This window comes from Musa acuminata, chromosome BXJ2-8, assembly GCF_036884655.1.
Source record: "Musa acuminata AAA Group cultivar baxijiao chromosome BXJ2-8, Cavendish_Baxijiao_AAA, whole genome shotgun sequence".
NCBI lineage: Eukaryota > Viridiplantae > Streptophyta > Magnoliopsida > Zingiberales > Musaceae > Musa > Musa acuminata.
In genome coordinates this window covers 49,624,449-49,647,019 of record NC_088345.1, presented here as the reverse complement: position 1 = coordinate 49,647,019, position 22,571 = coordinate 49,624,449, and the positions used below count along the sequence as shown (strand labels likewise).

The window sequence follows — 22,571 nt, the reverse complement described above, 5'->3', positions numbered from 1 at the left end:
TGTTCATCAACGAAGAGTGGGCAAGACTGCAACTACTAGTCAAAAAATTGACATGCTGTGTCTGACTGAACCACATGAAAGTTATGCTGCATCTTATGCTTCCAATAATTTACCATAAAACAGTGTTCAGCTCTTGTATTAAGACAACTGAAAGAAGCCAGGCACATGACATCATTTGGTCCTTCCATTAGTAGAATCAATCACCACAGAAAGCTGAGCCAAAGTAGGCTCAAAAGGACAGTAACAGACTAAATTCTTCTAAGTCACTTTATTATTAGGATTTAACATCACAGGGAGACATTAGCACATCAAGATGGTCATACATACCAACTCAACTATATACTATTTCACTGACAGTCAGGGGACCTAAATGCTTATGTCTTTACATTATTCCACAGCTTGGATAAGCTCTTTGAGGAAGCTAACAATTAACAGTATACTGGCCCAGACTTGCAACGACTGAAGATTTTCCATCATCATCACCTGTGCTTTTGTAGCTGAAGGTAGATGGAAGCAAACCAAATTCTAGTGTGTGTATATATAACAACATTCATACAAGGATTGGCTACCAGGATAATTCCCGCAGATAAAGCTAAACTTGAAATGCAAAGCATCTCTTCTGCTACTCAAGGTCCCTTCAGAACTGGAAGCTTCATCGTCTGCCACTTCTTCCCATCATGATGAGTTTGATACCATGGATTTTTGTGGGGGAACGGACATTTAGAGCTTACATCTTCAAACCCTCGCATGTAGATGTTGTCTTCATCAGGTATGCTGAAGTCAGCAGGGTTTCTGTTGACAATGCAGTTTGTAGTTGTGCAATCATGTCTAACAGATTGGATGAGCTCATTGTTTTTGCTGACCCGAACCTGCCTCATCTCAAACTTATGTACAGGAGAATCACCAGCTTTTACTATCGTTTTGGTACTTGCAGTCACAGAGAGTTGGCTACTGTGATCACCATATTCAGTATGGTTAGCTGAAGAAGAGGCATCTGTTCTCCCTATTCCTTCAGTGAAGAAAGATGGAAGTTCGCCAGACCATCTAGCTCCACAACCCAGTGGTGCCACACACTTGTTTGAACGAGTCATGATTTCCTTTTGCAGCAAAGACCCAAGAACACCTACTCTAGGAACTGGGCGGTGAGGTCTGCTGAAATTTCCCTCATTTTGATTATGAGCAGAGTACCCAGTTGCAACTGAATTTTGATGGGCTTCTCTAATTTTGACCCCATTTTTCACACCAGGCACCTGAGTGGATTGATTAGTAAAATTTAAGTTGGAATTTTGGGCAATTCCGACACGGTTTATATCCCATGATGTACCTGTCAGAGCTGCCTGATCAACTAGCCTAAGCAAATGTAATGCTGATATCATATCATTGTTAGACAAATCCATTGGCCCTGTTCCTCCTGAATGGCACCTGTTTCCTCCTCCCACAGTGCAAGATGTGGTTGGTTGAGTTGTCCTGTTTGTGGATTGCTCAGATTTTCCTCCCGCATTCAGTATATGGGAACCAGTTAGCATCACTGGTTCCTGATAATCAGTTGTTTTAACAACTGTGTTCTGATTTCTATCAAAAACTGAATCATAAGGTACCATTTTTCCATAATTGCAATGAGCATGGTTGTTCCCAGAACTGATTCCATATTTTCTACCTTTTACTGGTGCTGACAACATGTCATGGGTACCTGCAGCTGAACTCTGAGCTGAAACTCCATCTTTTTGATATGATCCGAAATCTTGCATCCTGATTCTGCCACAAGAACTTGGAAGAGAATGGGTTTTCCTAGGATCAACAACAGGAATGTGAGTTGTACTGGATTGGTGCCCATCATATGCTGGAATTGCCGGAAACTCTGTAGCTTGTTGGTTCAGATCAATGAGGATATGCTTCTGATATTTAGCACAATAGTAGGCTTCTGTACCATGGTCAGCATTCTGTTTACCACAGGAGGCAGTGGGAACATCATGTACTGTATCATTGACCAGGGCATTGCTCTTATACAGGGCATTTGTATCCTTGCTTCCACAATATTCAGATACACATGAAATATTTCCAGACCTTATCTCACCATTTATAATTGACAACTCATGATGCTTTTTGCTAGCAATCTCAGCATTCGTCAGACTTCTTTCATGCTGGTTTCTAGCTAAGAGTTCGACAATATCCATTGGAATGTCATCTAGAGCTTCTTTTTCATGCATCTTTGTGGTCCTTCGTTTCTTTACCACTCCTTTCTTCATTTGTGAAGAAGCATGTACATGTGAGACAGAAACATAAGTTCATTTATCAAACATAATACTATTTATTTTTCTAAAAGGAATACTCTACCACTATGAGCCATAAACACATGCTGTTGAAAATTTGCATTTTCTTGTAGCCAGGACAATATAAGAATATAAAATTATCAGCACTGCACAAGGAAAAAACACATCTGTTGATCCCATATCTAAAATTTTACTTTCCTATCCTAGGTGCCATTATGATCCAAGGAAGTCAGAACACACTCAGAAGTTAATTTAACAATTAAAAGCTCTTACACAGCAATATTTTATCAAGTGTGGCTCGGCCGATTCGACATTCACATTAAAGATTTTATTATAACAGATTTCCAGCTGCTTTTGAACTATATGACAGCTTGAACATAAGCTTGAATATAAGGATGCTGATCAGTGTGACACTAAACTAAAATCTTAAACAGTGAATGCTGAGAAATCGAAAATCAAGAATAAAATTAAAAGTAAAATGAGATGTATGATTGCTAGACATACCCTTGACCAGTTTATCTGCAAAGAATTTCTGTCCTCAACTTGTGATGCCTTTTTCTTCCTTCTATTAAAGTTGGCTTTTTTATCACAACTCCTAACTAGTTTCCCAGGTGCAGAAATCATGTTTCTCATTTTAGGATAAACATTGTCAGGACAAACATGTTTCATCATTGCTATTTTAGAAATTAAATTTTCCTTTTGTGATATGAGGCAACGGCCACTTGGTTTAACTTGAGGCACCTTATTTTCCTTTTCAACACTATAACATTTTTTCTGTTTACTTACTCCAGAACGTTTAGGAAGAGGATTTGCATCCTTCTCATTATGTGTACTAGGAGATATACCAACTTTCTCCATGTACATGATTTCAGCAGATCCTTTTGCACCAAGGGCCTTCTTGTTTTGAAAGTCATCAGTGACAAATTTCTTAGAAACCTTCTTTAGCCAATGAAGTAGAGTAACCTCCTCATCTTTGCTCTGATCAGCTTCTGCACCATTAACAGGATTGGCAGTTGTCACTTCAGAGTTCCGGCTAGCAAGATTGCTTTTGCAATTTCTGGTTTGAGCTTCAAAGTTTGTTCCAACTGAACATCGGTCATCACTGTTCATCATTTCACATGTTTCTGCATCTCCTTTGAAAGCACAAACTTTTTTAGGTACATGTAACTCTTCACTTTTCAGAATATCCTCCAGCAACCGTAGCTTACGAGCCTTTTTGTGGTTCACTTTTTCATGTGAACTGCTCAACAGACTGTTCTGATTTTGGCTACAATTCACACCATCAGATAAATCTAGAGTACCATATGATGCTTCATTGTTGCTCTGATCTAAGCCTGTAAAATCATAATTGGTGACATTAGCTGCAGTTGCAGTTAGTGCATCATCTCTTAGAATGCCAAGATCAACACCAACCAGATTCCTACATTCTTTGGGCATGCCATCAGGTATTACATATATTTTGCCTTTGGCAGCAATCCCATCAACATTATCTTTGTTTCCATATGTTGCAGGATTGGTGCCTCCGAAAATCAGTACTCTATCAGATACTCCATTGGTTGAATGTCTATTTGGTTTGACAGAAACCAGGGGAGAAACATCATCACAAAGATGAATAGTATCAAATTTGTTTTGAGTAACCATAATGTTTCTTGTCTGGGTTTCTCTTGCTTCTAATTCCACACCTTCAGCCACAGCCAACGCAGGTTTGAATGTCTGATCTTGATTCTCTTCAGATCTAAATTTCTCACATATAAATATTTGTGTACCTGTCAAAAGAAGGAAATGATTATGAAGATTCATGATGATAAAGATAGAGAAACAGCCCAGGTACCTTCTCTGGCTGCATCTTCTGTTGTAGATCCAGTCTCTTTCTTGCCACAATATAGTGCTGTGCTAGGTTTGACATGACTAACATTGTTACAAGAATTTGAGACTAGCCTCTCCCCATGTACGATGTTTTCACATTCTTTAGAATGAAAACATAACCTTTTTGTATCATCATTTAAAAGAATTTTTTTTATATTTATATCTTTGTGTTGTACATTTGTAGAGTCTGCATTTCCTGTTGCATCTGCAGAAGCGTTAATCATATGAATACAGTTCAGGCAACTCCATCGTTTGAACTTAGAAACATGCAGGGGTGGCAGCATGTTGGCGAGTATATCTGAACTTTCATTGTCGGGCATAAACAATGGCCAACAAATCCTTGCATCCCTCTTCCGAACACCAGCAACGTAACCACTGTTAACAAGGAGAAATCTCAATTATGATTTACTAAAGCAAGTAATACAAGGGTAACTGTTATCAACAAGTTCATTTATGTTGTATTCAGTATGTAAATATTATGTTTTATATAAAAGTAAAGTAGGACATGTTACCAAACCATAGTTACAAGTTACAACAATTAGCAGAACCTAATTGTTGGGCCACAGAGAGAAGCAGCAATTCAGCATTCCATCCTGAATGTCAAGTTTCAAAAAAGTCCTACATGTTTAATCTTAAGAAATCCTCTTCAACGGTAAGAACCAGGTAAATAGACATCTGGGATTACCGAATTGTAAAATGGTTGCACTCATCTGCATCATTCTTGCCATCAGCCAAACGAACACATTCTTTTCCTTTGGTATTGAGCTCCTTTACATCTACTTCCATAGCTTAATAAAATGAGAGCAATCATATGCAGCAGGTCGTGTATGTCTTTGCCGGGTATGCTTCGTCTTGCTGTATGATAACAGAATCCCGAACAGCATTATTATTTTATCAAACTTATTTAGACTCAAATGCTACAGACAACTTCAAGCACTGCCAAGAAATCAAACTTATTTAGACTCAAGTGCATTGGAAGCCATAGCTGGTCAAAAAACAATTTCTTTTTCAAAAGTATCAGTATAACAGTTTACACAAGACAAACTGCAAGAACAAAGTTAGTGTTAGGATCTACACAGAGAATGATACACTTGTCCAAGAAACAAAAATGATCAGGGCATCACAACAATTAATGTGATTTAGTCAACTTAATAACCATCAATATTTATCGAAGGAGCGGAACAATATCAACAACAAATATAACCAATCATGTAAGAGTAACCATAATCATTTTGCTTCACACATTTTTGCAAGAACACAACTTCTTAGATATAGAAAAAGAGAAGCATGACATTGGTAAGTGAAAGAACTTCCTTCAAGAACTTAGATGGACCACGGCTGCACTTGGTTCATCACAATGAAACAACATGGGAAAGACCTTGTTCTTACAGACGAGCGTATTCCCCAACATGAAACTGAAAAAGAAACAAGAAGCAGGCATCGCTGAATACAACTTAAACCGATACCAGTAGTAGTCCCCATGAATACAAAATAAGGAATAAAGCACAAGACAGTGACCGATAAAAGAGGACCTTTGCAAATCCGTAGCACAATGAGACTTTAACTCAAGCACATAACATGCACTTACACTAGGGAAAAGATGACCCGCAATGGTTTTCGGTTACCAGGGAAAGAACAAATTTGCAGCATGAAATATAAGAAAAACAATCTTCCGGTGCTCCACCAGTGGTGAGAATCAAGTTCAGTCATCAATCAACCTCCAACCGTTCGAAACTAATCATAAAATAACGCATCAAAATGAGACAATGGTATATCGCAATTGTCCTAGGGAAAATAATGGCGTTTCCGCGAGAAAACTTGAACAAACAAAGCTTTTCTCCAACTTCCCATCGTTTGCAAAACCATAAATTAAGCTAACAGATGGGCTCGTCAAGTCAACCAAAACCACAAGATCATTGCATGAAAACACACGAGCAGAAGTTGCAGAGGACATGCTCAACATGAATCAACACTTGCCACATAAAATAACAAAAGTGGAAAGAAATACACCCCATAACGCACATCATCCGAGCCATATTTTGCCGGTTACCCACTTCCGCAAAGGAGTAAACAGGCCACCAGATCACAAGTCTAAGGCCCAGTCACAAACCTCAGTCCACAACAGAAAGGAAGCTCCTTTTTCCATTCAACTTCTGGACTACATCCCTAACCGTACCACACGCGGTAGATGCATCGAAGAACAAACCCCACCAATTCCAGACCAAATTCTCGAGCGATAAACAGATAAAAATCCGACCTTGGACCCAAAACTCTTTCCACCGAGGTAAAGAACGAGTACCTCCTCCGAGGAACCGGGAAAAGGAATCGTCTTGCTGCTTCTACCGCGATTCACCGCTGGATCGCGAGCCAAATCCTGGTCCCGATCGGGGCGAGCGAGGCGAGAGAGATCAGCAAGGGATCGATCGGAAGGCAAAAAGGGTTTCGGGAAACCCCAACTTTATCCTAGGGTTTTGCTTGTGGGAGAGGGAATCTACGGGCACCAAAAGCAAAAGATAGAATACCCGCTTCCATCGAACATAAATAAGCAGTAAACGGAGGCACATGCGGTGTGACATGTCATTCCGCAACCATCACACACACACATGCTCGCTCGCTTGTGTGTAAGAGAAGATCCCGCAACAAAACCCTAACCCTAACCCTAGTTCCCAACCCGGGTTGAAACCCTAACCTGAGCTGCCACTGTTGCCAGAAAAGGGACAAGGAAGACGATCACGGCCGTCCATGGGGCAATGGTTGCAGAGATGCTCGCTCCACGAGAGGGGGAGGTTGGTGTTGCTTTCTCGGTGCCTTCCCTCTGGTAGGGGTCCAGCTAAAAAGTTGTGGCCTTTGGCGAGTGTGGGTGATGCAGCAGCTATGTGCTTGTTTTTGGTGCAAGAATCCAAAGAGTTCTCTTAGGGTTTCTGATCTCTTCCATTCTCGCTGTGTTTACTGTGACCGCGACAACAACAAGGAAGGCTGAAAGATGATCCGATAGGAGATTTACTTCGTACACATGTCTATGCAAAGATCTTCGCATTTGGATATTTGTTTGCGCATTAGATTAGGGAGGAAACAGTACCGAATGGCCCACTTCGATGCAGTTTTAGAACAAGGAATTAATTGGCTCCACACCATCACATCATTACCAAACCTTACGATCATAATGGATGCCTTCTAAAAGTCGCGAGACTTAACCCCTTGATCGGTAAAGTAATCTTCTTTCTCCTGCTCGCACTAAGAATCATGAATGGCGACAATAAGTACTTCACATTCACCTTATGCAGACAGATCTTTGTTGCTTGTGTCATCACCGATAACAACACATTGAACAGTAATATATATATATATATATATATATATATATATATATATATAGAGAGAGAGAGAGAGAGAGAGAGAGACTCCGATTGATGAATGAGAAAACTGTTTATGACCCTAATATGCCTTCTAACACTGATTAATGAATGGAAGGGAGACAGCTACTTTCCTGGGGAGAAGAACAGTGGACGCAGCTGCCTGTTTCTTCTGGTCATCTACAATGGTGTACTGTTTGTTCTCTTGTGGAGCTGCTGCCTTTACTGTGAAGGCGTGTGCAGGGAGGGAAAGCTTGACAACAGATGCAATTCTTCCCGTAATTTCCACTGTACATGGCTATTCCTCCTTCTCTCTCTATCTCTCTCTCTCTCTCTGTTCATCCAAGTGAGTCAAAGGTCGTTTCGGTGATGAGCATATGATCAGTCGTCATCCCCATGATTGCTTGGGTCGAATACTTGGGCAAATACCATTCCGTCATAAGGATACATCAAGAAAAAGGGAAAAGAAGAAGCACTAGAGGAGACATCTTCTCCGGTTTGGTGTTGGAGCAGGATGTGTACTGTACGAGGGTCAGAGGCTACCATTTCTATTTAGCTGGTGCCGAAGGAAGTCATCGTCTTGCTCGCTCGTACAAAGCATTTATTCTGAGTGCTCGTACTTTTCGTAGCAATGTAGAGGATGAGTAGCCGATTGGTCTTTCTGAGGAGATAAACCTCATAGACATCGGATTTTTTGCTTCGAAGCTGCTGCGTTGACTTGGGGGGGGCGATGGAGTCAGTCAGTGGTTGAGCCACTCCCTCTCTCTCTCTCTCTCTCTCTCAGCCAGAAGACAAGCGGACAACCGTAGGAATTGATACGAGAAGAGCTGGAATTCCTCTTTCAACTCTCAAAGAGACCTCACGAATGCTCAACTCAGCCGACTGGGAGAGGACAGGACGAAGAGAACAGCCCTCAGTTGATGGAGAGGTAATATACACATACTTCATCCACACCAAATGATCATTTAGCATCAACTTGGCGGTAAGCCATTTTGGGTTAGTGATCCGATTATATTAAATTAATGAGTTAGTTATTTAATCGGCTTAGTCACCATGAAAGGTATCAAAAACAGATATATTAATATTATACTTAAATAAGAATTTCAAATAAAAAAGAAATACTCATGGATACGAGAAAATACATAAATGAGAGATATTATAATACCATTAACTTGAACATCGTGATCTAATGGTTTAAATTTATCGAGTTAATAAACCGATTATTTCTTCGAATGAATGAGATAGTGAGATTTTCTTTTCTATGGTAAACAAGACAAAAAAAAAAAAAAGTATGGGAAGATGATAGTTACAGGAGCATTTGAGAGACCTTTTAGTAAAAAGCTAAATTGGTGGAAATTGACTATGTGAAGACCTAATGTCTAGATAGAGAAAATGATGTTTGGACCACCTAGGTTGAATGACCGACCATCCAAGTCAAATCTTTGACTGCAAAGTGGGTCTCATATCAATATCATTCCTTGAACATGCAAAATACATCTGAAAGGGCAAAAAGATATACTGCATTTCACTTGATAATAATCACAAGGAACAACAGAGTCCAAAGAACAGTACTATCATTTACAGAAGCTACTAAGATCTTAGAAATTTTACCATCTTAATTCTGACCTGATTCCATGAAAAAAAAATTATGCTCTATGGTGCTTTCTGTAGCTGCCAAGAGAACAATTGTAACTTGTTCATCAACATCAGCTTTTGCAATGGACAAGTCATATCAAAGCAAATCCTTGAAATAGGTCTGTGGGGTTCTGAAACCCCCCCCAAAGAACATAACAAACAGCTGAGTGCCAAATAGCAACAGTATCATCAGCATACAGTACTGCTGCTAAACCATTTACAGAAAAGAGTTGGTACATGGATAGCATTCTTCCCGCAACATCACATTACATGTTATACATCCACCATAAGTTTCACCACATAGTTCCCTCTCAATTGACATTCAGCGGAGCGGACTCCTGTGTATACACTATTATCTCACAAATATTAAAATCTTACAACAATTTGCATCATTCGGTAGCATGTAATTTAACATTGCCATTTCTGAGGTGCTAAGATCTGACTTTTCACCATCTATTCATCCAGTTACTAACTGCTGGAACGTCAACAATGCACTGGATTAATAGCCACTGTCCAACTGAAAATAGTTAGGCACCCTGAAATAGAAGGATTTTAATCTCTGATTACTGTAGTCTTGTTGAACCTGTAGTCGGATTCAGTGACCAAGCCCACCACAATATGCACAACTCTCACTTGTGTCGGTGACAGCATCACCGTTCATTGGGTCATCGAGTGCTGCCAAAACTGAAACAATAAGTTGTTATGTCCCAAGAACAGGCTGTTGTTGTTGTTGTTGTAGTTGCTTCTTGTAATAGGTGCTTCGAGTCAAAAAGAGTTGTCTCTGTTTGGTTCTTGTTTATGAATGTTGTTGTTGTTGTTGTTCCTGTTTTACCACACCACTCCTTTTGACAAAATGATGAATATAATTCTCAATTTCAGCAGGCATATCATATTAACCACATGATTAACGTCAGGAAAATCAAGGCCCTTGGAAGTAACATCAGTGGCAATCAAAACATCCCTCTCACCAGATTTAAAAGGATGCAATGTTGTGCTCTCTTTCTTCCTGGTCTTTGAGAACATGAATGACAACAACTTCAATTCCCACAAGAAGAAGATACTCATTGAATGTCATCCATGCTGTCTTTCTTGTGTTGGAAAATCGCAGAGAGCATCACATGCACAACGAAAAATAAAAACAAAAACTGATTTCCCAAAACAATCTTATCTAATCGTCGTGTAAAGATTGGGAGCAAAAAAACTTAAAGTGACAAAAACTTGGTAACTGCATAAACTGGTTGAGACGTTCTCACTTAGGGGAGATTGTATATCCCCTAATCTGCAGATCCCAGTCCATGGATGAAGGAGCTCTCGCAAACTCCTCTCTAGCAGTGATCCACACAGCGGATACGACGACAACGCACCAAAGAGGATGCAGTCAACTGGAGGAAGGGGCAGGGAGGAGATGAAGGAGGTGGCGGCAATAGAGGTCTAGCCTATGACTCTTTAAGCCCCAACCCCTATATATAGAGAGCTCTCTTAACTTACCCTAATGGATCATTCCTTTTGAGTATTGAATCTTTATCCAATAACCTATGACATAATGGATATTGAATCTTCATCCAACAATCACTCTAAGTCTTATTAGGTCTCACCCAATAGATCCAATAAAACAGGGGCTTATTGGATATCTCATATTCAATCCTCTATTCGTCGCATTGTTCATCATATATGTGTAACCCTCTAGGCCCAATATCAAGCTGGCCGTGAGCTGCATTTGTTAGAACTCCTTATAACTCAGTGATCACTCAACTCATCGATTATAGACGTACTAGGCCACTACGTCATAGTTCTCAAACGATACAAGGGGATCTAATCCATTGGACTTGTTTGTCTTCAGTTACCGTGTATCTATAGTCCCTCATTCATCTAATATCTCATAGATCATATATCGGGCATGGTACCGTCAGGCTCATACGATATTCATTCGGGTCTCACTCTAATCCGAGTCTCACGCTTATCGAATTCATCCCTTTATTGACATTTAATTGTCTTCGTAAGGTGGACTATCACTCCCGACGACCGACTGTGCTAGATCTAAAACTTCCAGATCTACAAGTCCGGTATCAAAGAATGAAGTGCTCAAACAAGACATCCTTGGTGTCTCAAGTCTAATGACCAGCTACACAATTGAGACCATGAAATCGCTGTCTGACGATGAGGTATCATTAACCGACCAGCATTCCATAAGCGAATCATTTAGTGAACTCATTCTCCAATAAGCACTTGCATTATATCCCTAGTATCCCCACACAAGCAGCCATGAAACTAGTTGCCTCCATCATATAGATGGGTATATAGCACAGTGGTCTATTCAGTTATCTCGATGTCCCTCTCGAGTAACATATGATCTGGAATATTTATGATTTGTGTTTATAGACGAATTGATCTCATTATCATAGTCTCTTTATCATGATCTCATCATAATCCAACTCTCATTGCACAGATCTAGGGACATCATAATATATTCATCATCCAATATAAAGTGATAAAATATCATAATAATAATAATCAAAAATATTATGCAACATATCACACGTGTCATCACTCGCATGATTGGCCTGCAAGACAACTGTAACTAGTATCTTGGAGGTGTCTTTTTGAGGCATTCAATTTTTTCCTTTTGTTTCGCGTACTCAACCTCTTGAATGACATTAAAGTTCGCTGCTCCAGTTCTTCCCACATTAATTGTTACGGGTTTCATTAGAGCACTTTTTTGTAAAGTTTTGTATCTCTTTTTGGGCATGGCAGCATTAAAGAGTAAGTCATGTATGACATCCTCAAAGCCCAAGTCTACCAGCCTATCAGCCACTTCAAATGGCAACTACGTGTACCGAAAAATATGTGAGAAAGATCATATAGGTGAAATGAAAGATGGGTCAGCCTTCCTGTCCCTCATTTAAGAAAAAAAAGGGAGTTCAGATAAGTCATAGAATCAAACCGAAAGAACAACTTTGAATACTATTCTTTTGAGAGCAAAGCTCATGTTCTTTCATGCTCAAGGTCCTAAGAAAATAACAAACAAAATTTCTCAGAAAAGATAGCCACTTCTTTGAAATCTTAGAAAAGCAAACTCAGTTGGAAGGTCTTCTGTCCTGCATGGAACTCAAAGATCATTTATACATCACGAGCATGAAACAAATACAAAGAAACAGCAAAAGCTTTCTGAACTCCACCTTGAAAGAAAGAATCACTAAATAGGATCCTACTTTTGCAAGAGAACAACATTCAATAAAAACAAAAGGGACATGGGTGTGCATTCTTTGTTCATATGCATTCGCCTATATCTTGCCCGTAATAGGTCGGACGAATTCCCAGGTATAAAGCTGCACCGATCATGTGTTGACCTTACACGTCTCTACATGAAAGAATATTCAGCCAAAATCCATCTGGAACTTTGACTTCATACAATGTCTCATCCTGGTCGGACCTAAAAATTTCTTGAAACTCTAGAAGATTGAGGCACCTCTTTTTTTGAATGTCAGTGTAAAGTTTGTTTTTAGTGGAGAGAAAGAAGTCGGTAAATGCAAGAAGTACTAAATGATGGTTAGAGGTGCATGAGGCATTTTCATGGTAGAACTTAGGACTCATGATGATCTTCCTACTGCCTTTTAACCGAAAAGGGACTGATTTCGATACCTCCAGATTATACAATGATTCGAATTCATAAGAGAAGCAAAGAATGTTTCTAGCTATTTCATGCCCTATGGGGCATGAACAAGAATGGCTAAATGTGAATCTTTGTGATGATGCATTGCCTGAAATCATCAAATTAACAAAATCTTTTTGCTACCGTACCTGCAATTGTCGATTTTCATGACCTCGTCCTGCATCACCACAGTTTCCTCAGCCCGTGAATCGCCGGCAGTCCCTGCAGATGGATCGGGGTCGGCTGGACAATCCCCTTTTCTTTCAACTTCTTGGGGATGGCCTCAGGGAGGCAAATGTCGCCAAGGTTCTTGAAGTTCTTGATGGGGGGGTGGCACGCCTGGTAGCGGACGGCGTCGGCGTGGCGGGAGGGCATGCTGCGGCTTCCACCCTGTGGGTACATGGGGCAGCTGTAGGTGATGACCTTGGCGAGCTCCGTCCTGCGGTCGGAGAGGCGCTCGACGGGGCTGATCTCCGGGGAGTCGCGCTTCATCTGGGAGCCCTTGACTAGGTGGCTCGTGTTGGGGTCAGCGGCGTTGTCGTCGTCGGTTTCACGCCTGCGGAGGCCGGGCGGCCATTGCGTAGCAAGATCTTCTGGGCATCCATAGCTCCGAGGAGGCGGCGGGAGGAGGCTTCGGAGGACGGCGTGCTAAAGAAGTATCCCTGTTTAGCAGGATGTCACTTGGACCCGTTAACTAAAACCCGATCCGAAACCGATGTAGATCCTTGTTACGGATCCATCAACCAAATAGAGGATGAACACATAATTAAGATCCAATAACTTGGTACAAATTCTAATGGATCCGACCCGATAAACTGTGTATTATATTTGCTTTCATTTAAGCCATTCTACTAACAACTTATTCACCTTTCTACAGAGCATCAAATGTACAAATTCAAATGTGCCTTTTTCTTCCTCAATAGCTGCTCAAATTCTTGTTCTTGTTTGTTCATCATATCCTTTTCAGTCCACCAAATGATAATTGAATCCTGCAACAGCATCATGTCCATTTTATATGATAAAGCAAATGAATAGACTTCTTGTCATGTCTTTTTTCAAGCTTCCAATTGGAAAATAAAATGCAATATGAAATTGATGTTGTATTTAAATCTCAAATCACTTGCAGCATGTATACTTGTCATCACACCTCTGCATGTTTTGGATTTTATTTCCAGCATCATTGTCTCTCTTATTTTTAATTGCAAGTGCAGGCACTAACCATACAAGCAAACATGATGTATCAATTATGAATACTAGGTAAAATTATTAGCTTTGCTTTATGAGGAAGTAACCATATTTATAATTATGAGATCAGTCACTCTCAACCTCATAAAATTAATAGCTTTAACATATGAGAAAGAAACCACCAAAATTGGATTCAGGCACATGAAAATATATGGCCAATCTTGTTTCAGATCTTGCAGGCCACAAAAACAAGTTGCTAAACAAATTCCAATCTCAAGGAAAGACAAGAAAAACTTGCTGATTTGTGAACAACTACTCATTAGAGCAGCAACTTTTCTCCTAAAGAAGAAGTAGAAGTCCTTTGGTGAACTTTGATGTGGTCATTTTATCTTAACAAAGATCACTGGGTGTTGGAAGCTTTGATGAAGAAAGAGTCGTTGGTATTAGTAGATATTCATTTGATCAACAGCCAATCAACCCACCAAATGTAATTTTCCAAGTCAAGTTCTTAGTGTTACTTCTTGCAGATTCATTGCTTTCTCTTTCTAACATGAGACTTGGAGGATCTACAGTGTATTCCATTGGAAACCCTAATTTCTTTATTGGAAAACAACATCCTGAGTTTTGGAGCATTAATCTCTTAACAAAGAGTTTTTCTCCTTTTAGTTTCTCCTTGGATGTTAATCTCTTTCTTATATTTCTCACAATAATTAGAGAAAGACCAAAGAAAAAGGAAGAAGAGGACAAAAGGAGGAGACTTGTGGGAAACCCTGATCCACAAAAAAACAGTGGAACAGAAGGGACATGGCTTAGGCCACCATGTGATCCAACCATTTGCCATACCTACCATTCCACAACTACTCAGGCCACAACTTTTGTCTGACACACTGTCTTGCTTGGTTGGAAAATGACTAGGTTTTATTTCAGCCTGTGTTTTAAATGCTCTAATCCTCATCCAAGATGAAAGCTATTCAGTTGTTTATCAAATACAAGTGTTGTTTCTCTCTCTGATGTTCTACCTTATGATCCTCCACTTGCTTCAGAAGAATCCAAAATATTGCACTCAATGTTACTGGTGCAAGACTTAACAATTCTTTTACCAGTTGTTGCAAAAAACAATTGAAGGCAAAAACATTCCAGCTATATTGTCAACAAAAACATAAATTTGTGAGGAATAGTGGTCACCAGCCTAGACTTTTGAGAGAGTCTGCTAACATGAGTTATTTATGTATAGACTTCTATGTTTTACTGATCAGTCATAAGTATCCTGACAATTATTATTACTCATAGCAGATGGAGTGACTAGATGTCAACTATACATATCAAAAGATGATGGTGGTCAATTTTCGATAAGGCATGAAATGATCAATAATTAACCCATAAATTCATATATTTTATTTTATTTTTTTGTAATAGAAGTTCCATGGGTTTCTTAGTTAAGGATTACTTGGTGGCAAACTCATTCGAGGCATTGTTATCAAGGGGATAAGACCAAAGAAGCATATAGAGAGATATAGATTTCATGGATGCGATGCATTTTCATTAAGGGTTTGCAACTAAGGTAGGTAACACTTTAGTGACTCACCTAATGCATGTCACTGGCAGGTCAGCACTACAAGTTATAACACCAAGATAAAAGTAACCTAAATGACTCATATGACTGCAAATGCCTTGTTTTTATCGACAGGATCCATCTAAGAGATTCCAACTACTATAACATGTAAAAGAAATAGAATCATTAAGCTCAAATGTTCAATGATGCTCTCTGTACATCTTCTCTGTTTTCTAGTTTCACAGGGGAGTACAGCAGCAAACACGGCTTCAACACTAACCCTGACATGGAAAAGGACTAGACTAGTAAAACCATTTGCTGTTAATCATTGTTTCAAAGCAATCCTGATGTGATTAACAGAAGCCCTGAAAGCATGACTGCTCATCATTCTTTCAGTGTACAGCTGACTCCAGTGGACACAGCATAACTGCTCCAGTGGAAGACAATTTCATAATGTTTATTAGTAAGTGACTCGATAGTAGCTTTCTCAAGATAACAAGCTGGCTGAAGGGACTGATTAATAGATGATGCATTTGCACTGGCTGAAGGGACACAGCATAAATGCTGATGAGGGGTGCTGCATTTGCATCAACTCTACACTTAATTACCTTCACCGAACAGGAAGACATCCCTGTCTCAAGTAGGCTTTCTGTTCTTGTGCAGGTGGATCAGACATTATCTGAAACACTGCTGTGAATCAGATGAATTTCTATTCAAATATCCAAACAACCAGTCAAGCTCATGACTCCCTTAATCCTTAGAACAATTCTCTTAACAGTCCATCCTACTGACGAATCTAGGAAAACTTGTCTCCAGGAATTCATGCTTCCTTACGGCCGCTTTACATTGCCACCACGTAAAGCTCGGCCACCAGACATTCTAGTCAGCATGCCAGCTTTGACTCAAATAAAAAGCCCTCAGCTTTGGTAAGAATGTTCAAGAACTTGGACTCTCCAAATGGGCATTAAGAAGAATTGATAAAAAAGAATAACAAAAGCCAACAAAATCTTAGAGAAATGGGAGTTTTCTCATCAAAGAGAAAACTATCATACATAACTGTCATTCAAATGCTCATTCCTATGACACAACTATCATACATAACTCTCCAAATGCTCATTCCTATGACACAACTATCATACATAACTGTCATTCAATCCTAACAGTCCACCTCAATTACACCATTCTATGTCAGACCTTCCTTTGTTTTGTACCATTTATTCCTCATTCCATAGTTCAACAACCTCTCTCTTCAACTTTCCCTATTAACACCATTCACTATCTCACATTCTCCTCCAACTTCATTCCAGACTTTGAATGCTTTAGAATGCATCAAAGCAGCATGAACAACAACAATACTCCAGTGAAAGACTTCTTTGCATCCCCAGCTCTCTCCCTCTCTCTGGTAAGTATTATATCCTTTGCTTTTAGGGATAGAAATTTATGACAAACATGCATTTAGATTTTTTCCTATTAATTTGTGTCGTCGTTTCCCGAAATTACATTAGGCAGGTGTGTTCAGGAATAATGCAGCAGCAGTTGTGGATGTGGAAGAAGGGGATGAGGCAAGTAAAGGAGGCTGTCAAAGGGAGCAGGCAGAGATCAGTGGAGAGAACTCCGGGCCAGCAGGTCGGTCAGACAAAGACAGGGAGTCCAATGAATCACAGGAAGAGAATAGAGAGGTTGGAAACAACAGGAAGAGAAAGAAGTACCATAGGCACACAGCTGAACAGATCAGAGAAATGGAAGCGTGAGTTGGTTTGGTCATATTGTTTTTATTTCAGACATGCTACCAGCACTAATGCATTACTTAGATGCCTGAGTCATATTGAGATACCGCTTTTTATATGTTTAAAATGACATATTATGAATTTTAAAGATGTCATTCTGAATCATGTAAGATTGGCCATTTATTTTCCAGAAAGCAGTACCCAGAAAATGATCCAGTCAAACATCAGAAAAATATACCAGATAATCCAGATAGCAGGAACCATGCACAGTAAATAGAATGAACATCTAGGATAAACATGCTGGTCAAATTTGGATCAGGAATATAGACCAGAAAACAGAGCTAATAATGACTGTCATAAGTGAAGTCAAACAATCAATTCTGACATTGTAAATGGTCAAAGCAGGCTGTTCAAGGAATCACCCCATCCAGATGAGAAGCAGAGGCAGCAATTGAGCAACCAGCTAGGACTTTCTGCCAGGCAAGTCAAGTTCTGGTTCCAAAATCGACGAACCCAAATCAAGGTAGCCATTTGAAAAACTAGCCTGTCATGAAATTTATATGCTAATTTGATCAGTCATCGCAAGGAATCAGTCCAGAGTACAAATAATTTGAAGGATAGTAAATTTACATTACGTACCAGTTACATTTATTATATCAACTTATGATCATTGGACCATCATTTCTCTGCTCTGATGCTTAATGGGTGTAAGCTCCCCTCAGGCAGTGCAGGAGCGGCATGAGAACTCGCTACGAAAGTCTGAGATAGAGAAACTGCAGGAGGAAAACCGGACCATGAGGGAGAAAATCAAAAAAGGATGCTGTCCTAACTGTGGTTATACAACCTTGAGCAATGGTACCACCATAACCACAGAGGAGCAACAACATCATATAGAAAATACCAGGCTAAAAGCAGAGGTACGTCATGTGCCAATGGCTCATCATCAGAGTACCTAATTTGTTCTCATGCTAAAGCTTACATTTGACTTCAGCTATAGAATTTTCCACATTTTGACCATCTATACGTTTTAACTTTTGCTGTTTCTACCAAAATAACTTTGATCTTCAACAGATAAAAAAATTACGTCGAATGCTAGGAAGCATCCCAGATGGAAACACTTCACCAAGTTCATCATGCTCAACAGGAGCTGATCAAAACAAGAGCTCATTAGATAGCTGCAGTGGGTTCTTGGGTCTTGAGAAATTTAGAATTTTAGAGATTGTCAATGTTGCACTGGAAGAGCTGACCAAGATGGCTACTGCCCAGGAGCCTTTGTGGGTTCGGAGTGTTGAGACTGGAAGGGAGATACTGAACTATGATGAGTATGTTAAGGAATTCTCACCTGATATGTCAAGGAATGGATGTGTCAGAAACATTGAGGCTTCTAGAGAAACTGGTATTGTCTTCTTTGACATGCCAAGGCTTGTACAAGCATTCATGGATGTGGTAAGGTTCATAAATATACATAGAAACAAGTACATTTATGACAATCCAATTTTGTCATTAAGAACTATCATATTGAAATTCCTAAAACTTTCTTGTCTCCAAATTGTACTGACAGATTGCTGAACATCAAACATAAATTGATAATTATATACTTTGACCGTTCACTAGTCACTCTTTTAGCACTTTCTTGTTGCCAATTACCTACTTATTGCACATGAAAATTGTCATACACTCAAACAAAAGCTAATGAAAGGATTATAACAAAATTATACTCTTAAATTTGCATTTGCATGGGTTAATATACTTAAAAGTGGCATCTATATCCTCTAACTCTGACAAAATTAACAATAAATCTATATAGTGTCATATGATACATATATGTATCATTCTAATTTCTGTTTGTTCCTTTATTGTTGTAGAACCAATGGAAGGAACTTTTCCCTTGCCTGATCTCCAAGGCTGTCATTGTTGATATCATTTCCAAGGGTCTCGATGATAGCAAAGATGGCACCATACAACTGGTAAGCACCCTTAACCATCATAATTGAATCAGCAATATAAGTCTCCTCATCTCCACAATATTTTTATCATAAATTCGACTTGCCAAGACTAGCTTTGTTACAAGGACCATCATTACCCTACAGATGTACTGGAGTTCTTTCTGACTAGAGTTGCTGTGATGGTACAATCTACAGAAAACAGGCAATAATTCTCATAACAACTCATTAAATTTCTCAGATGTTTGCAGAAATTCAGATGCTTACTCCTTTGGTGCCGACACGAGAAATCTACATTGTGAGATATTGCAAAAAACTATGCCCCACTAGATGGGCAATTTTAGATATATCTATTGACAAACTTGAAGAAAACATAGATGCATCACTCATGAAGTGCAGGAAGCGGCCCTCAGGTTGCATAATAGAGGACCAAGACACTGGTCATTGCAAGGTAACTCAGTTATCTTATAGTTGTTTCCCTCTTCATTGTGGCAGTTTGACAACCTTCCTCTCAAAGAATGCCATACTCATTAACAGTAGACACTTTTAAGATAAAATTGCAAGGGCATTTGGTTATACCAATGGGATTATCACTTTAAAAAGGTACACAACTACACCATTCTAAGTCATTATATTTCATTCTTTGTGTCTAGGTGATTTGGGTAGAACATATGGAATGCCAAAAGACTGTAGTTCCAACACTATATCACCCAATTGTTACCAGTGGTCTGGCTTTTGGGGCTCGACACTGGATGGCAACATTACGTCTGCAATGTGAAAGATCAGTTTTCTTCATGGCAACTAATGTTCCTACAAGAGACTGCAATGGTTGTAGCAATTCTATCACCCATTCTATGAACATGAACCTATTGCTTACCTCACATAGGATTTTCTTAGGGGTCTCGACACTGGCCGGAAGAAAGAGCATCCTGAAGCTTGGACAAAGAATGACTTCGTGCTTTTGCCAGAACATTGGTGCATCAGGACACCACAAATGGACCAAGGTGTCAACAAAAGGTGGTGATGAGATTCGATTCATGTCAAGGAAGAATATCAATGACCCCCGGGAGCCTCTGGGACTGATCATTTGTTCGGTTTTGTCGACATGGTTGCCTGTTCCTGCAATGTCTCTGTTTAATTTCTTGAGGGATGACTCAAGAAGAACTGAAGTAAGACATTTTTTATTACCCCTTTTTGTCATATTTTCCCATAGACTGAATTAAACTTCTTTTTGAGTTTTCAGTGGGACATCATGCTTACACCAAGCCCTACTCAAACAATGGTGAATTTGGCAAAGGGCCAAGATCGTGGAAACTCTGTTACTATCTATGTAAGTATTAGTTTTATCATTTTTTTTATATGATTCACAATCACTAATTGAAAAGAAAAAAAAAACTAAACACTTCAATCGCCCAGTTTCAGATAAAATATTAAGTGCCCAAATACAAAAATATTAATACAATATTTTAAACATATTAACCCATGTCGTTACCTGTACAGAGCCTACAGACAACAACTTCATCAGAGAGGACCAACATTTGGGTTCTCCAAGATTGTAGCACCAACTCTTATGAGTCAATGGTGGTTTTTGCTCCTGTGGAGATTGATGGTACACAATCTGTGATGAACGGGTGTGACTCGAGTAGCTTGGCCATACTGCCATCAGGATTTTCTATACTTCCAGACGGGCTAGAGACCAGGCCTCTTGTGATCACATCTAGGCCACAGGAGAGGACAATGGAAGGAGGATCTTTGCTTACGGTAGCATTCCAAATTCTTGCGGATGCGTCACCTGTGGCAAGGCCAACAACAGAATCGGTGGAGACCATAAACACACTTGTTTCGTGCACATTGCAAAATATAAAAAAAGCCTTGCAGTGTGAGGATGGGTAATTTGTGTGGGATAAGCAAATATGTGAAGATTGATGTAAATAGGTTTCAACCATTAGTAGGAGGAACCACATGTGCAACTCTTTGTTGTTAACAGAGGAAGAGCATAGGAATCGGTATGAATTAACAACATGAATAACTAATCTGCACTGGAAGAATTTAGATCAGATGATCCAGCTTCAAAATTGGCTCTGGTGCAGAAGGTATAAAGAAACGTAACATGTAGCAATGCTTGCCAATGTCAGTGAGTCATCTTTCTAGGTTCTGGAGGTGGATGGAAGTGTTGCATGATATCGAATAATAAATTCCTTGGTTTTCGGACTCATAATTGATGAGATGCACTTGACCGCAAGACTTTGAAGCTTCATTGATAATAAGGATGGTACTAAAGCTGGTTTTCCTCCCTCCTCTCAATCCTCTGAATGAGAAAAGGAGGTGGCACAGGAAAACAACAGTTCCAAGAGAAGGAACTAGGCGGGTAGTTCTCTCAGATAAAAGAAGATGGAAGAAAAATAAGACAGGAACCAGCCAGCTCCAACCCAATGCCTTGCCAAAATCATATACATGGGGAGTCTATCATCCACAAGATTCAATATTGGAAGAGATTGAGTGGACAACTGAATTTATAATAACATGTTTATTCTTCTCACAACTAAATGCAGAATTGAATCAAGAACAATTAACTATCCATACAGAGATTTCTTTTTCTAGATATACCGCAAAACAAATATATGTGCCACGTAATTACTACTTTAGCTCACAGTTATTAACCGTCTTAGTATATACAGCATTCTTCAAGTTGCCCAATGAAAAAGGCAGTAAATCCTCTACAAGTAGCAAATATCAACTCAAGGACGAGGTAAAAAAGGAAAAAATCTAACCTTTCACCATTTAGAGGGAGGTATACCTGGCGTAGGGACCCTGAGAACGTGCGCCGCCCCACTTTATACTGCGGCATTAGCGCCGTCGACGAGATCGGCAAGCTCATCTACTCCGGCTCCATAATCGCCGGCCCAGGCTTGTCCGATTAGGGCTCGAGCGGGCATCAGGCTGGGCCAGTTCCTGGGTCCTTCCGCTACCGGTCGGGACCGGATCAAAGCCTATGACCAACAGCGCAGGCCCAACCGGAGCCGACCCGATCTGCTTTGAGAATACTAGTTTTGCATCCGATCTGAACCCAGACCCGAAATTTAAAATTCGGATTTCGGATCCTAGATCGAAAGTCCGTTAATCCAAAGAAAATTCGAAACCACACGACCATACTAAGCCTTCCGACATCCATCCAAGCGCGCCACGTCACCACTGGCTTTTGGATTGCATCATAGAAGATTAAAGATTTCTTGTAAGAGACCCAAAGAGAGAGAGAGAGAGACCGCGAACAGGGACAGAAATCATCAAATAACACTCGAGGACAGGCAAGCATGAGGTAATAGCTCGCTGTCTCTAGGCATCTTAATTGCAAAAGGACATGCAACTAATACACCAACCAACTTTGGCAATG

The 22,571-nt window shown here is 39.8% G+C and overlaps 2 protein-coding genes and 2 long non-coding RNA genes across 13 annotated transcripts; 1 reads left to right on the top strand and 3 right to left on the bottom strand.

Annotated features, from left to right (window-relative positions):
* Positions 1 to 249: 249 nt before the first annotated feature.
* LOC103996120 (uncharacterized) lies at positions 250 to 6,704 on the bottom strand. 6 transcript variants are annotated; one of them, XM_009416957.3, is made up of 6 exons: positions 6,436 to 6,704; positions 4,822 to 5,551; positions 4,649 to 4,729; positions 4,102 to 4,511; positions 2,775 to 4,036; positions 250 to 2,240 (listed from the first exon to the last, which is right to left on the bottom strand). In XM_009416957.3, exons 3-6 carry the CDS (start codon positions 4,654 to 4,656, stop codon positions 627 to 629), a joined length of 3,294 nt encoding a protein of 1,097 aa, XP_009415232.2. In that variant the 5' UTR covers positions 4,657 to 4,729; positions 4,822 to 5,551; positions 6,436 to 6,704; the 3' UTR covers positions 250 to 626. The 6 variants fall into 6 exon arrangements, with proteins under 6 accessions (XP_009415232.2, XP_064978602.1, XP_009415230.2 ...); XM_065122530.1 differs by lacking the exon at positions 4,649 to 4,729; XM_009416955.3 differs by lacking the exon at positions 4,649 to 4,729 and having other exon boundaries at positions 4,822 to 4,991.
* A 2,590-nt stretch (positions 6,705 to 9,294) lies between these two features.
* On the bottom strand, positions 9,295 to 13,574 carry LOC135619988 (uncharacterized). The gene is made up of 2 exons (XR_010489588.1): positions 12,923 to 13,574; positions 9,295 to 12,219 (listed from the first exon to the last, which is right to left on the bottom strand). It is a non-coding gene; the product is annotated as an uncharacterized LOC135619988 (long non-coding RNA).
* Positions 13,575 to 16,754: 3,180 nt separating this feature from the next.
* On the top strand, positions 16,755 to 21,398 carry LOC135619986 (homeobox-leucine zipper protein GLABRA 2-like). 3 transcript variants are annotated; one of them, XM_065122528.1, is made up of 11 exons: positions 16,755 to 16,912; positions 17,016 to 17,257; positions 17,643 to 17,760; positions 17,960 to 18,154; positions 18,309 to 18,683; positions 19,103 to 19,204; positions 19,422 to 19,631; positions 19,834 to 20,008; positions 20,078 to 20,349; positions 20,424 to 20,510; positions 20,681 to 21,398. In XM_065122528.1, the coding sequence occupies exons 1-11, from the start codon at positions 16,835 to 16,837 to the stop codon at positions 21,071 to 21,073; spliced, it is 2,247 nt and encodes a 748-aa protein (XP_064978600.1). In that variant the 5' UTR covers positions 16,755 to 16,834; the 3' UTR covers positions 21,074 to 21,398. The 3 variants fall into 3 exon arrangements, with proteins under 3 accessions (XP_064978600.1, XP_064978601.1, XP_064978598.1); XM_065122529.1 differs by having other exon boundaries at positions 17,030 to 17,257; positions 19,834 to 20,349; XM_065122526.1 differs by having other exon boundaries at positions 19,834 to 20,349.
* Positions 17,517 to 22,129, bottom strand: LOC135619987 (uncharacterized). 3 transcript variants are annotated; one of them, XR_010489585.1, is made up of 4 exons: positions 21,952 to 22,129; positions 20,673 to 20,972; positions 17,877 to 18,010; positions 17,517 to 17,781 (listed from the first exon to the last, which is right to left on the bottom strand). It is a non-coding gene; the product is annotated as an uncharacterized LOC135619987 (long non-coding RNA). The 3 variants fall into 3 exon arrangements; XR_010489586.1 differs by lacking the exon at positions 20,673 to 20,972; XR_010489587.1 differs by lacking the exon at positions 20,673 to 20,972 and having other exon boundaries at positions 21,978 to 22,129.
* Between the last annotated feature and the right edge of the window lie 442 nt (positions 22,130 to 22,571).

Excerpts from the sequence above, each read along its gene's own strand:
- LOC135619986 (XM_065122526.1), top strand. The coding sequence starts at position 16,835 with ATGCATCAAAGCAGCATGAACAACAACAATACTCCAGTGAAAGACTTC. Across the intron at positions 16,913-17,015 it reads CAGCTCTCTCCCTCTCTCTG|GCAGGTGTGTTCAGGAATAA; the intron begins GTAAGTATTATA and ends AAATTACATTAG. Across the intron at positions 17,258-17,642 it reads CAGATCAGAGAAATGGAAGC|GCTGTTCAAGGAATCACCCC; the intron begins GTGAGTTGGTTT and ends TGGTCAAAGCAG.
- LOC103996120 (XM_065122530.1), bottom strand. The coding sequence starts at position 4,922 with ATGGAAGTAGATGTAAAGGAGCTCAATACCAAAGGAAAAGAATGTGTT. Across the intron at positions 4,512-4,821 it reads TGCAACCATTTTACAATTCG|TGGTTACGTTGCTGGTGTTC; the intron begins GTAATCCCAGAT and ends CCTTGTTAACAG. Across the intron at positions 4,037-4,101 it reads AGAAGATGCAGCCAGAGAAG|GTACACAAATATTTATATGT; the intron begins GTACCTGGGCTG and ends TTCTTTTGACAG.